Source organism: Carcharodon carcharias, chromosome 2 (assembly GCF_017639515.1).
Source record: "Carcharodon carcharias isolate sCarCar2 chromosome 2, sCarCar2.pri, whole genome shotgun sequence".
NCBI lineage: Eukaryota > Metazoa > Chordata > Chondrichthyes > Lamniformes > Lamnidae > Carcharodon > Carcharodon carcharias.
This window is the reverse complement of record NC_054468.1, coordinates 20,306,931-20,322,240: the sequence shown is the minus strand read 5'-3', so window position 1 is coordinate 20,322,240 and position 15,310 is coordinate 20,306,931. Positions and strand designations below refer to the sequence as shown.

General features: G+C 45.5%; 1 protein-coding gene across 1 annotated transcript in view; it reads left to right on the top strand.

Moving 5' to 3' along the window:
* Positions 1-15,310, top strand: part of LOC121287063 (transmembrane 4 L6 family member 4-like) — a 29,092-nt gene that overhangs the window by 7,648 nt on the left and 6,134 nt on the right. The window contains exons 2-3 of the mRNA XM_041204548.1: positions 13,320-13,456; positions 13,695-13,875. Of these exons, the coding sequence (XP_041060482.1) occupies positions 13,320-13,456; positions 13,695-13,875 (318 nt within the window). The remainder of the gene's footprint in view (positions 1-13,319; positions 13,457-13,694; positions 13,876-15,310) is intronic.

The window sequence follows — 15,310 nt, the reverse complement described above, 5'->3', positions numbered from 1 at the left end:
TAACGATATTTTTTACTTATTCCCTTCCAGCTTCCCCTTACCCCATTGCTCCCCCCCGACAACCACCACCAACCCCCTCCCCCCCCCACCCCCACCCCCCCATCCAACCACCACAAGTATTATTCTTTGCTGAGATTTTAGGGAGTTGACTGAGCCTTTAGCCTCTTCCAGTGAAACTTGTCAATGGATATTAGGATGTGCACATCCTACTATCCATTGACTTAGGTCCAATTTTCCCTTCCTCCTTGTGAAAGAAGCATCTAGTTCTACCCTTGCCATGGTACAGCTGAGACTGAGGGGATCTACTGGTTTACAATATATCACCCTGGGGCATCAGTGTACCTAATGCTGATGTCTTACTACATATATTTATGATAACCTAAAGAATGAATAAAAAGAACCCTTAGAACCGAACATTAATTGTATAAGTTACAGCTCAAAGGTATTATTTGGACCCTATGTTAACATTTTGCTATAGTTATAACTAACTCCATTGCCTCATTCCCTCTTCATATCTTTGCCTCAAATGTTTAATTACTCTTCCCTTAAAAGATGCAATGGCCTCTACTTCAACTACTCCCAGTGGCAAAAGTGTTCCATGGTGTACCAAGTCACAGAGTAAAGACATTCCTGTTAATCTCCTCTCCACACTCACTTCATGACAATTATAAATTGATGCCCCTTTGTCACAGAATTCCCAACCAGAGAAAATAGCCTTTCCCTATTCACCTTATCAAACCCCGTCAAATTTAAAAAAAAATCCTACTAACTCTACTCCTAGTCTTCTTTGCTCCTGTGGGAGTAAACTTACTTCAAGGCTGTCCTCTTAAGCAGCTTTTCATCTCTGGGATCATCCAAGTGAAAATATGCTATAAATTCTTTGTAGCTTTAATGTCCTTTCTGTAATGGAACGCCCAAAATTGCAAACATTGCCCTAATTGTAGCCTAACTTTGAAGTACAAGAGACTATCATAACCTTTTAGTTAATGTATAAGATACATAATTTCACTGGCCTTTTTGTAACTTACGTACTTGCACCCTTACCTCTCTGTGTGTTTTCACATCCTTCAGCATCTTTACCTTATATGTGGCCATCCATTCTTTGATGGTGCCTCAGCTCACGTTTCTCCATGTTAAATTGCATCTGCTACCTCTTCGATCATTATGTTCACCCACTTATGTCCTCCTGAAGTCTTTTGACATTGTCCTGACCATTTGTCATTTATGTCATTCACAAATTCAAGAACATGAGAACCTAGCAGTTTGGAGCAGGAGTGCGCCATTTGGAGTCCACTTTCCTGCCTGTCCCCATAAACCTTGGCCCACTTGTCAATCAAAAATCTGTCTCAATCAGCCTTGAATATATTCAAAGACTCAACCTCCACTGCTCGCTTGTGGAGAGAATTTCAAACACTAACGACCCTTTGAAAGAAGAAATTCCTCCATCTTAAATGGAAGGCCCCTTATTTTATACTGTGCCCCCTAGTTCTAGATTGTCCCATGGGGGGAAGATCCTCTCAGCATCCACCCCGTCAGGGCCCCTCAGAATCCAAATGTTTCAATAAGATCACCTCCCGTTCTTCTAAACTTCAATGAGTATAGGCTCAACCTGCTTAACCTTTCCTCATAAGACAACCCTGTCATCCCAGGAATCAGCCAAGTGAATCTTCTCCGAACTGCTTCCAATGAAGATATGTACCTCCTTAAATAAGGAGACCAAAACTGCACACAGTATTCAGTATCAAATTAAATGTCATTCTCCCTATTTTCTAGAAATGTCAAAAATTAATGTGGATCCAGCACTGATCCAAAGATACACCACTTCCAAACTTACTCCAACACCAGCAAGAGCCATTAATGCTAACTTCCTGTTTCTGATCAGTCAACTAATATTCTGTCTATAGAGAAACAGAGTTAACGTTTCAAGCCCGTATGACTCTTCTTCAGAGCTCTGAAGAAGATCCATACAAACTCGAAACGTTAACTCTGTTTCTCTCTCCACAGATGCTGTCAGGCCTGCTGAGATTTTCCAGCATTTTATGTTTTTGTTTCAGATTTCCAGTATCTGCAGTATTTTGCTTTTATAATATTCTATCTATGCTTTCCCCTTTTCTCACAAAGCCAGAAAACTAATGACAAAAGATGTAGGAAAGACTTGTACGAATGGGAGTTGATTTCCAAAGATCTTGGTGAGGCCTATGTTCTGAATGAGGGATCTGCGTTCAAAAATGTACTGTCTAAAGAAGGGTAAAAGAATTTGCTGTAGCGATCAGGGGAAGGAAGAAAAGAGATCAAAAGTTATAAGGGGAAGGGTGAGAAAGACAGACAGAGGGATAAGAGTGTGGTAATATAATGGTTGTGTTACTGGACTGGTACCCTAGAGGCCTGAACTAAGGATTCAGAGATATGAGTTCAAATTTCCACCATAGCAACGAGCAAATTTAAATTCAATTACTGGATGTAATGTCCTTTAGGGAAGGAGATTTCTCATCCCTACCTAGCTTGTCTCCAGCAATACAATTGGCTCTTAACTGCAGTAGCCTGGAAGGCACTCAGTGGTATTCTAGAAGGTGACTCATCAGCACTTTCTCAAAAGATGGGCAATAAATATTGACTTTGCTGGCAATGCCCATGCTTTATAAATGAATAGAAATAAAAACTGAAATGAGCAAGTGTGAGCGGAGAAAATAGACAAGGGATACCTTAAGAAGAAGGGTAGACCACTCAGCCCTGGAGCCTTGACTGCCATTCAGTTGTGTTAGGGCTGATCTGCATCTTAAACCCATGTATCCACCCTGGTTCCAATATCCTTGCTGAACAAAAATCTATCAATTGCCGTTTGAAATCCTCAGTTGACCCCCCCACCCCCAACAGCCTCAAAAGCATTTTGCTGGTGGGAGTGGTGGATGGAGGGGTTGTGGGGTGAGGTGGAAGGGGTGTGGGTGAAGGGGTATAGTGTTCCATAGCCCCAGTACCCTTTGTGTGACAAACTGACTTCACCCCTGAATGACCTGGCTCTAACTGAACTCAGACAAAGCTTTTACCTTTGCTGTAACCTAGGGAAGAATTTACCCGTCGGCGAGAGGGGGGCGGGACCCACTCGCCGATGTGTAAACTGACGCGCGGTGACGTTGGACAGGTGTCCTGGCATCACCATGCGTCATTTAGATTGTCAGTTCAACTGTCACAGGCCTATTAAGGCCATTAACAAAGTCATTAAAGCTGTTAAGAAAGCTGCCTGTCCAACCTTAAGGCTGGCGAAGAGCCCAGGCGGCCTTTGCATTTTCCATGAAACCTCATCTCACGGGCGGGATGAGGTTTCTTGAAGGGTTCATTAATTAAATAAAATTTTTTCAAAAAATTAATAGACATGTCCCAGCTCATGTGACAGTTTCACATGAGGGGACATGTCCTTGACATTTGTTTTGACCTTTATTGCATTTTCCAAAAGTTAAACTAATCTCTCTGAGGCACCCCTGCGCCTCAGGGCGATTTCTGTGCTCTTTCGCGGGCATGCCCTGACTCTGGGAACCCGCACCTGCCCTCACAGCGCTTCTGGGTGTGCGTCACGCTGGGCGGGCCTTAATTGGCCCACCCACGTAAAATGGCGGTGCGCAGCCGAGCGTGGGCACCGATCGGGTTCGTGCTTGCTCCTGCCCTCCCCCTCACAAACCCCCAATGGGGGTAAAATTCAGCCCCTAGTCCGCAGAAGTGAAAGTAAAGGTTGGGACAGAAGTAGAGCCTAGGAAATGCTGCACTAACCAAACGACTGAAATTACCAAAACAAATCAGAAAGTTGTATTAGAAGTGCTGAATGGTTGAAGTATTGTGAAAGAGTCATCTCCAAATTCTCATGATAAGCTAATTGTCTAGTGGTGATTTCACTCAACTCCTTTCTATCGCTCTTTGCCTTTCACTTTTTTTTAATGCATTCACGGAAAGGCCAGCAGTTATTGTCCTAATGGCCCTTGAGAAGTTGGTGCTGAGCCACCAACTGCACATCTTGTTAGGCCATTTCAGAGGACAGTTAAGGGTCCATATGTTGCGGGTCTGGAGTCACATAGAGGCCAGACTAGGCCAAGCCGGCAAATCTCCTTCCATGAAGGACATGATTGAACCAAATGGGTTTTACAAGAATCCAATGGTCCCATGGTCACTCTGGGAGGAATCATCCATTCTGAAGTCAAAGTATGACATGGGGCACGGATGTCGGAGTGATTTCTGCTGCAGGGCGGGATGGCTGACCAGGTGTGATCTTGTGCTATTTAGTTCATTACCTACGCATCTGAGCAGGACATGGTGAATCTTGTGGCAGAGGTGGGCAGGAAGTCGCCCCCCTGCTGTTACCACAGGTCAGGGCACCCTAACTAAAGGGCACCTGGACAACCATTCACTACAGGCCAGGAGCCCTGGATTCTGCCTGAGACCGGGATGTCCCAGAAAAGAAAGCAACACGTGGCCCCACGGCTCATCGTAGCCTCACTGGAAACTCTCAGGTCATCCAGGAAAGGCGGGGGGGTGCTGTTTCCTGGGTTGGCATCAGGAGGCTCTCCCATCTGCCCACAGCCACGCATCATGCAGGCCATGACTTGCAACTCACCTTGTTTCTGACTTCTGAAAAATGTGTTCAGTGAGGTCGCTGCAGCTCCTGCTGCTATTGCCCTGGTGTGAGATGTGCATGGATGCCAAGACTCGAGAGGAGTTAAATCTGCTATTTGAGTGGCAAGGAAGACTGTAGATACAATTTGAGGGCTGAGAGAGTGAAGCCCCACACTGTCTTCTTAATAGTATAAAACCAAAGGTTGCCCTGCATGTCTGGAGGAAGCTGTGGTGGCCACGTTCAATCCTTGGTGATTTGTCATTTTGAGCTAACATGTGGATGAAAGATGCAAGTAAGGAAGCGACGGGCGTATCAGCCTTGACTGCAAGAGGGATTTGAGTGCAGGATTTAAGAGGTTATCTGCAGCTGACTGAAGCCTTTATCAGACTTCACATGGAGATTTGTGTGGCCTGCTCGTCTCCTTATCAAGGTGGCAGTAGACCTCACATTAAACGTTTGCAACCAAAATGCATCTGACATTATTGAAGGGGCCGGAGTTTTAGTGCATGAGGAGAGAGAGTAGAATGGGCCTGTGTGCTAGACTGTGCTGAGGACTGTAAGGCTATCCATCTGAAGCATCAGCAGCTCTAACAAACCTCTGCAGGAAAGTTTACCTTGGCTGGGGTGTCAACAATGATGGGTCACAGTCTCACACTAATGCTAAGGCCACCTAGGACTGAGACTTATAGGAGTCTCTGTGATTGGATGGTCTGGAGTGCAGCTCAGCAACCCATTGGGCACTCTCTGTGGCTGGACTCCAAAGTTACCTCAAAACTTCTCACCATTCTAAAGATGTCAAGGGATATGTGTTTACCATGAGCGAGTGGCGATTGGGGGGGGTGCAGGAAAACAATCTTCCCTCATTAGTCTGCATGGTGAAGTGACCTTGAGTGGCCAAATGGTGTTCTCGTGCTGCTCCTCCCTGTGGACCCATCTATCTGGTACTGCCTGAAGGAGCTGTCTGCCTGGTAGCCCCCACCCTCCCAACCCATTTGGGAAAAGGTAAGGCCGACATGAGTGCATCTTTGCCAAGGTTAGATTTGAGATTGGCAGCAAACTGTCCATGCACAAGGACTTTGTGAGGGCATGAGTAAAATCACAATTCTACTTACTCACGGGAAAAGGGAGTGCTGTGCAGGTTCTAATCCCGGGGCTCTACATATTAGCATAGTTTGGCACATGCAAAGGATCAAAGCACCAGCAGGGCAGATGGTAACTGCTGCAATTTAATTCACCTTTCATAAATCAAGATAAATGGAAGCAAGGTTTAATGTCTGTAACCAAGAAGGAGCTGGGGCCTTCCAGCCAACAGAGGATAGATAGCCAAAAAGTGAAAGAAATGTGTTGGCAGCTCCCTCTGCCTGGAATCTGATAGCTATCAGATCGGCACAGGCCTGTCTGCCACTTCATAGTCCTGCTACTGCCTCTGCATGTGGCTCGGTGACAGCCTGGCCTTCATCAGCTCCATCCCTTTCACTGTCCTCATCATCGGGGGAGACACCTCAGTCCTCCATGTCTCCCGCAGGCAAGAGATCCCCCCTTTATAGCGCAAGGTTGTGCAGCAATTAACAATGATCTGTGACACTCTGTGGTGAGTATTACAGAGTCCCGCCAGAGCAGTCCAAACATCTGAACCTCATTTTTAGGAGGCCTATCATCTGCTCGATCATGGACCTGGCAGAGGCATGTGCATCATTGTAACTGTCCCCGATAGCACTCTGCAGACAGTGAACTGGGGTCATCAGCCAGGTCTTCTGAGGGTGTCCATCGTCCGCAAGGAGCCAGCCTTACAATCGCTGAGGTCTTTCAAAAACCTGTGGCCCCTGGGAGTGGGTCAGAATGTAGGTGTCATGAGAGTTCCCTGGACACTGAGCACAAACATGCAGCATTTGCCTTCTGCAATCATATATCAGCTGTACGTTCAAAGAGTGGAATCCTTTTCTGTTGATGTATGTGATAGCTGTTGCCAGGGAGCTCTCAGGGCCACATGTTTGCAGTCAAGAGCGCATTGCACTTGGGGGAAACCTGAGTTTGCTCCAAATCCCAACATCCTTGCAGCCTGGCTTTCGGGATCCAGGTGGAATTGGACAAATTGGTGTTGTCTCCTGAACAGGGCTTCTGTCACCTCTTGTATACACTTGAGTGTCACTGACTAGGGGATGCCACACAAGTCCCCAGCAGAGCCCTGGAAGGACCCACTGGCAAAAACGTTTGAGGCGGCAGTGGCTTTCAATGTCACTGGCATGGGATTCCCTCCAAGTCCTTGTGGCCACAAGTCATCATGGAGAACCTAGCAGATGTGTGCAATCAAATTTCCGGATATCTAAAGGCTCCTCTGGCATTGCATTTTGCTCACCTGTAGATAGATGCACCACCTACAATACACCCATGATCAGGCCATTGCCAGCCATTGCAATGGACCCTGTTCTTGCTGCTCAGGCCATTCTCCTCCTGACCCTGTGCCAACTTGCAACAGGCCCACCTTCTCCTCAACAAAAACAGAATTACCTGGAAAAACTCAGCAGGTCTGGCAGCATCGGCGGAGAAGAAAAGAGCTGACGTTTCGAGTCCTCATGACCCTTCCACAGAACTGGAGTTCCAGTTCTGTCGAAGGGTCATGAGGACTCGAAACGTCAGCTCTTTTCTTCTCCGCCGATGCTGCCAGACCTGCTGAGTTTTTCCAGGTAATTCTGTTTTTGTTTTGGATTTCCAGCATCCGCAGTTTTTTTGTTTTTGTTTCCACCTTCTCCTCATCTGGATGAGAGCCAGTAGAAAGGCAGGGTTGCCTGGAACCTGCTTCATCTACTCCTCAGTGGATCTGTGAATGAATTAAGTAATAAACCTAGTGAGCATATTCTTTACAGGTTTGTCTCCATCTCAGAGCCATAAGCCAGTGCTCAGCCCTGTGTCTGGCCTCGGTCTAGACATGGCATCCCTACCCCACCCCTTCCAGGTGAAGGACATCCAGCAGGACCAGAGATGGGTGTTTCTCTCACTCATACATGACCTCACAAGGAGACATTTCTCTTTGACCAGGGTTATAAGAACTCCGTGCGAGAAGCTGACACGATTCAGCTTGCCTCCATTACCCTCGAGACTCCATGGAGATACCATTGCCTTGGAAGCATAGAAAGACTAACCACAGGAGCCCTTGTCAGGCTTGACCATTCACCCGAGAGGATGGAGGTTTGGAGTCGGGGTTTGGTTGTTGTCGATCAGCTCGGCCCCTTGAAGGCATCCACTTCCCTCCCTCCCTTCATCTCTGCCTCTGACAGCAGCAGCTGGGAAATGGCACAGAATGAACAGCAGCTCCATATTTTGCTGGGATCTCGATGTTATGAGACCCATGAGTCAGGAACAAACCTGTTGCCGTGTGGGGCTTCACCGTAGAAAGAACACAACTGAGCATAGTTCTCATCCAGGTGCCTCATGTTTATTAGGATATCCCTTTATTCGGCCATTTGTGCTGACCTCAAACTCCAGGCACCTGAAAAGACCCTCCTCTCACTTTGAAATTTCACAGTTTTAAATCGATGGGCATTGCTTTATTGTTACTGGAAAAATGCTGTGTGTTAGTTTTCAGATTCACTCCACTACCTTCCCCCTTCCCCTGTCACCCACCAACTTCCCCCCATCACTCTTGATCCACCCAATATCACCACCATATCCTGTCCCGTCTATCACCTTGAACCTCCCTGCCGTTTCCCTGGACTGTGTTGCTATCCATCTCCGTGCCTTTCCTCCCCTCAGAGCCTACGCTCATTATTATCCCCATGCCCAACCTGACCCTGACCCTTCTGTTATTAGAGCCACCTGTGTATTCCATTTCCATGCCCCCCCACCAAACAATAAAACCTCCCACTACCCAACTATTACATTGGACCTGCCAGTCTACCACATCCCACTCCCTCCTCTGCCCAGTACCCTCAGTTCAATCCCTAGGATCCCAATGTCGACATCACTGACCCGTCCTCTAGGACCATCTCTCTCCAACCAACCTTGCCCACAAGCACCTCCCCCCACCTCCCCACCCCAACCCCCCAAATACTCCCAAACACCCCATAAAACTCCAAAATCCTCCTCACCACAACCCACTCACTCTAACCACCCCCCCCTTTCCCCTCTCTTTCCCCCAACCCCCTCACCCTTGCCAGTCACAGGACTCCCAGACACATGAAAGGCCCCTTTCCTCAATTCTGTGTCACTGCATCCTCGTATTCCCTCACTGCCTTCCCCCTTCCCCAGACAGCCTCTTCCTTCCCTGGACACTTATCCCCATTTCCAGCCTTCTCCTACCTCCCAGGTCCAGCCTCCACTCCACCCTACCTCACCCCCTTTCCACCCTTAGCCTGCCTCCTGTGCCCAGCCTTTACGCAGCTTGTCCTACCAGTACCAGTCAAGTTCTGAGTCAAGGTGATGGTGCAGCAGTAATGCAATAGACTAGTAATCTAGAGACTGAGGGTAATACTCTGGGGACTGGGGTTTGAATCCCACTCTAGCCAATAAAAATCTGGAATTAAGAGTCTGATGATGACAAAGAAACCATTTTTGTAAAAAAAGAACTCACCTGGTTCACAAATGCCCTTTAGAGAAGGAAATCTCAGGCTATTAATAGACAATTATGTGCCAAAATTTGGGGAGCTGTCTCAAAGGCTTGTCAAACAACAGCCTGACATAATCATACTCATGGAATCGTACCTTACAATACTTCCCAGACACCACCATCACTACTTGTCCCAGGGGCAGGTAAGGTGGCAGGTGGAGAGAGAGAGTTACCCTGGGAGTCCTTAATGTCAACTCTGGACCCCATGAGGTCTCATGGCATCAGGTCAAACATGGACAAAGGAACATCCTGCTGAATGCCACTACTATACCTCCCCCGACAAATGATGAATCAGTACTCCTCCATGCCTCCATGTTGAACATCATTTGGAGGAAGCACTGAGGGTGGCCAAGGTGTAGAATGTACTCTGGGTGGAGGACTTCGATGTCCATCACCAAGACTGGCTCGGTAGCACAACTACTGACTGAGCTGGCTGAGTCCTAAATGACATAGCTGCTACACTGGGTCTGTGGCAGGTGATGAGAGAACCAACAAAAGGGAAAAACATACTTGACGTCATCCTCACCAACCTGCCTGCAGCAGATGCATATGTCCATGGCAGTATTGGTAGGAGTGGCCACCACACAGTCCTTGTGGAGACAAACATCCATCTTCACATTGAGGATACTCTCCTTCGTGTTGTGTGGCACTACCACTGTGCTAAATGGGATAGATTTCAAACAGATCTAGCCACTTAAGACTGGGCATCCATGAGGCGCTGAGGGCCATCAGCAGCAGCGGAACTGTACTCAACCACAATCTGTAGCCTTGTGGCCGGCATATCCCCCACTCCCACTCTACCATTACCATCAAGCCAGGGGATCAACCCTGGTTCAATGAAGAGGAAGGAATGCATGCCAGGAACAGCACCAAGCACAGGAAGCAGCATGCTAAGGCAGAGCTAAGTGATTCCATAACCAACAGATCAGATCTAAGCTCTGCAGTCCTGCCCCATCCAGTTTGTGAATGGTGGTGAACAATTAAACAACTCACTGGAGGAGGAGGCTCCACATATATCCCCATCTTCAATTATAGAGGAGAAAAAGGTAAAGCTGAAGCAATTGCAACAAACTTAAGCCAGAAGTGCTAAGTAGATGAACCATCTTGGCCTCCTCTGGTGGTCCCCAGCATCACAGATGCCAGTCTTCAGCCAATTTGATTCAGACTACGTGATATCAAGAAATGGCAGAGGGTACTGAATACTGCAAAGGCTATGGGCACTGACAATATTCCAGCAATAGCATTGAAGACTTGTGCTCCAGAAATTGCCACACCCCTAGCCAAGCTGTTTTACTACAACTACAACACTGGCATCTACCTGGCAATGTGGAAATTTGCCCAGCTATGTCCTTTACACCAAAAGCAGGACAAATCCAACCCAGCCAATTACCACCCCATCAATCTGTTAATATGACAATCACCTTGTTAAAAACAATTGCTAGTTAAACAGGTGATGGGCATTGATAAATAGAATAAAAAGAGACAGCTTGAACACTTTGAACCAAAAGACCAGCCTGGATTAATTCTTCCACCACAACCTCTTATTGTGAATTACACAGTCTACTTTCAATTATCAGTAAGGTGATAATAGGGGTCATCAACAGTGCTATCAAGTGGCACTTCTTAGGGATAACCTGCTTACTGATGCTCAGTTAGGTTCTGCCAGGGTCACCTGGCTTCTGGCCTCATTACAGCCTTGGTTCAAATATGGACAACAGAGTTGAACTCCAGAGATGAGGTGAGAGTGACTGCCCTTGACAACAAGGCAGTATTTGACTGTGTAGCATCAAGGAGCCCTAGCAAAACTAGGAATCAGGAGGAAATTTTTCCACTGGTTGGAGTCATACCTAGCACAAAGGAAGATGGTTGTGGTTATTGGAGGTTATCATCTCAGTCAAGAGCTGAGCTCCTGAAGTGAGGTGAGAGTGATTGTCCTTGACATCAAGGCAGCATTTGACCAAGTGTGGCATCAAGGAGACCTATCAAAACTGGAGTCAATGGAAATCAGGGGGAAAACTCTCCGCTGTTTGGACTCAAACCAAGCACAAAGGAAGATGGTTGTGGTTGTTGGAGGTCAGTCATTTCAGCTCCAGGACATCATTGCAGGAATTATTCAGGGTAGTGTCCTAGGCCCAAACATCTTCAGCTGCTTCATCAATGACCTTCCTTCCATCATAAGGTCAGAAGCGGGGATATTCGCTGATGATTGCACAATGTTCAGCACCACTTGCGAGTACTCAGATACTGAAGCATTTCAAATGCAGCAAGACCTGGACAATATCCAGGCTTGGGCTGACAAGTGGCAAGTAGCATTCGTGTCACACAAGTGCCAGGCAATGACCATCTCCAACAAGAAAAAATCCATCCATCAGCCCTTGATGTTTAATGGCATTACCATTATAGAATCCCTCACTATCAACAGCCTGGGTGTTACCACTGACCAGAAACTGAACTGGACTAAATACTGTCGCTACAAGATCAGGTCAGAGGCTAGGAAACCTGCGATGAATATTTCACCTCCTGACTCCCCAAACCCAGTCCACCATCTACAAGGCACAAGTCAGGAGTGTCTTGAAATACTCCCCACTTGCCTGGATGAGTGCAGCTCCAACAACACTCAAGAAGCTTGACACCGCCCAGGACAAAGCAGCCACTTGATTGGCACCCCATCCACAAACATTCACTCCCTCCAGCACTGATACACTGTAGCAGCAGTGTGTACCATCTACCAGCTCTGAACAAGAATCATATGGACTTGAAAGGTTAACTCTGTTTCTTGCTCCACAGATGAAACCAGACTTGCTGAGTTTTTCCAGCATTTTCTTTATCTCTTTTTTTTTATGTACCATCCTCAAGATGCACTGCAAGAACTCATCAAGGCTCCTAGATAGCACCTTCCAAACCCACAACCACTATCATCTAGAAGGACAAGGGCAGCAGATAGATGGGAACACCATCACCTAGAAGTTCCCCTCTAAGTCACTCACCATCCTGACTTGGAAATATATCGCCGTTCCTTCACTGTCACCGGATCAAAATCCTGGAACTCCCTTCCTAACAGCAAAGCAATGCCTACTGACCTCAAAGTCATGAAAGAAGTGAAGCTTGCCTGGTGCATGCCACTTACATATAGTGATAAAAGTGAGCATTCTAATTTCTTGCTGGTGGGGAACTTAGTTTGGAGGGGCACTTACTTCCAGTGAGGTGGGCTTTTACTGAGCTTGCATAATTTGCTATTGTATGCAAAAGGGCTTTCTGACATTGTTTGTCAGAAAGATCAACCTGCCTTTCAAGTCCTGAGAACAGAGTTCCTAACATTCATCCCACCGTTGGGAAACTGATTTTTGGTCTCTGGCCAAATTAAGTTCCCCCACCTGCCAAGCTTCAGCTGCTGGCAGGGCTGAGACTAGTTTTTTATTGGAGATTTATTTAATTAACTGAATTTTGGTGTGATGGGATTCAACTCCCAACTCTGGATGAAAAAAGGACTTGCATTTATATGGCACTTTTCACAACCATACAACGTCCCAAAGTGCTTTTGAAAGGTCTTTTGAAGTGAAGTCGCTGTTGTAATGGTAGAAATGGAGAAGCCAATGTGTGCACAGCAAGGTCCCACAAACAGCAACATAATAATGACAAAACAATCATTTTTTGTAATGTTACTTGAGCGATAAATATTGGTTAAGACACTGGAGAGAAGCTCATCTTTAAAATCATCTCATAGTAGATTTTATGTCCACCTGGGAGAGCAGAGAGAACTTTGGTTTAACATTTCATCCAAAAGTCAGCGCTTCAGATAGTGCAGCACTCCATCAGTACTACAATGTCGACCTAGATTTTTGTGCTCATGGCTGGACTGGGCTTGAACCCACAACATTCTGGCTCAATGACAAGAGTGCAAGAGGACTTGAACCCATTACCTTCTAGTTCAGTGATGCAAGTGCTACCAACTAATTTAGGTCTCTGAATTATTAGACCAGTGACACAGCCACATCTTCCTTGCTTGGCTTCTGTATCCTTGAAATTTTCCTTTTAACCACATTTCCAATGAGCGTGTTAAGTCAATTTCTTTCCACCCTTAGGGGTTAATTTATTTTCTTTGCTGTCTTGTTTTAGCTATGCTCACTAATTTTCACTGTGCTCGGAGTGATTGGATCTGCATATGGTTTCATTGTGTCATCTGTGGCGTTAGACGTTGGTCCATTATGCCGTGTGACACAGTTGGGAGAGTGGAGACATCCATTTTACAAGGGGTAAGAGCCTTCCTTCAGGTTAGCTTTGTGTAAATGAGTAAATTGGTTCCAATTGTGAATGAATGCATGAAGTTTGATTCTCAATAGCAACAATATCTGTTTCTATTACCTGAGTTTGAAATGGTAAATTTTTAGGATTGGAAATTATTACTGAAATTCATTTTTCAAAATTACTTCATTATGTTATTACTTCTTAATGTATAGATTTGCTACCTTATTTAATATGTTTCTTTGACAGGAATTACCTGAATGATCCCAATTTATGGATCAAGTGTCTGGAACCTGAAAATGTGATCCCTTGGCATGTCAGGTTATTCTCCATCTTGCTTGTGACCAGTGCCGTTCAGTTCATTATTTGTGTCGCTCTACTCGTCAACATTCTGTTTGGAATGTTCTGCAGAGATTGTAATTGTTTCAAGGTACCCAGTGGAAGTTCTAACTCTCTTTAAAAGTGTACCTGCACATGTCTTAATGGCCTTAAGACTTGCATATTAACCATGCAATGACAACCTCAGTGATATAGTAATTATTCAGGCTTGAACCTCTGACAGGCCAGACATAATTTTATTGTGGTAAATTATTGAGAAATAGAGTGAAGCAATTTATTTGTACTTGTGGATGTAAGAATCACTCGACATTCTGCCACTATCTTGTTTTGGCTATGGTTGCTCTGACTTAGAAGTCAGGTAAGAGTCTTATCGTAGGCTAATGCCCCTTGGACTTGACTGCAGTTTTAAAAAAATACTGTTGGGAAATCTGCCAAGGTTGAATTTATTACCCATCCCCAACTGCTCTGAAAAAGTACAATAGTCCTTTTTTTTGGCTTGAACTGTTGCAGTCCTGTGACGATGATCCTCCACAGTGATGTTTGATAGGGAATTTCTAGGTTACTGACCCAGCCATGATGAAGAAACAGCGATATATGTCTGAGTCAGGATGTTGTGCGATTTGCAGGTTATTCCTATTATATTTCAATTGTGGCCTCTTGCACATCTCGGAGTTTCTTCGCTCCCTCATTGGCAGCCATGCTTTCAGCTGCCCCAGGCCCCAAGCCTGGGATTCCCTCCCTAAATCTCTTAACCTCACTCTTGCCTTTTAAGATACTTCTTAAAACCAATCTCTTTGACCCATCTTGTTTGGTCACTTCATCTATTATCTCCTTATGTAGCTCAGTTACATCCACATTTACACTTGCCCACAAATATTCTACGGGATCTTACATTGGACTTTGCTGCGATGGTAATCCATTTTGGCCTCTGTGGAAGATCCGGGAGCTGTGTGGATTTTCTTAACTAATCAGACTGAAGAATGCTTAATGAGACTTGCAGATACTAAATTAGGAAGTGTTAGTAAATTTAACACCAAATCATGTACAGAAAGTGACAGGGAAAGGTGAGAGTAAGAGAAAGAAAGAGAAAAAAATATAGAAAGAAAAAATAAAAACTAAATACTTCTTTTAAAAATCTCCAACAATAACTAAAATCTGAAGAAATGAGACTCCATACTTGTAAAAGATAAATTGCAGTGCCAGAGAGTAAGTTTGGCAGTGCTTAAACTCATTACCAACATTTCCTGTAAGCTGTGCACGCAGGCAGCTATACAGTAACCTGAAAGGTACCATGCAGGCCATTCAAAAGTCATTCCCATGTATGCATAGCCATGCCAAATAATTAAAGATACTGTGCATTGAAATGAACAGGCCACAAACAATTAAAAAGTTCAGAGGGATATGGCTAATCATGTCATTAAAAATCCCCTTATACTAGAATGGATGAAGCTTAACATTTTCCTGTGAGTTCAGCGCGTAGCCAATGGGTAAATAATCAAACTTCACGCTGTTGCTTGTGTTTCAGT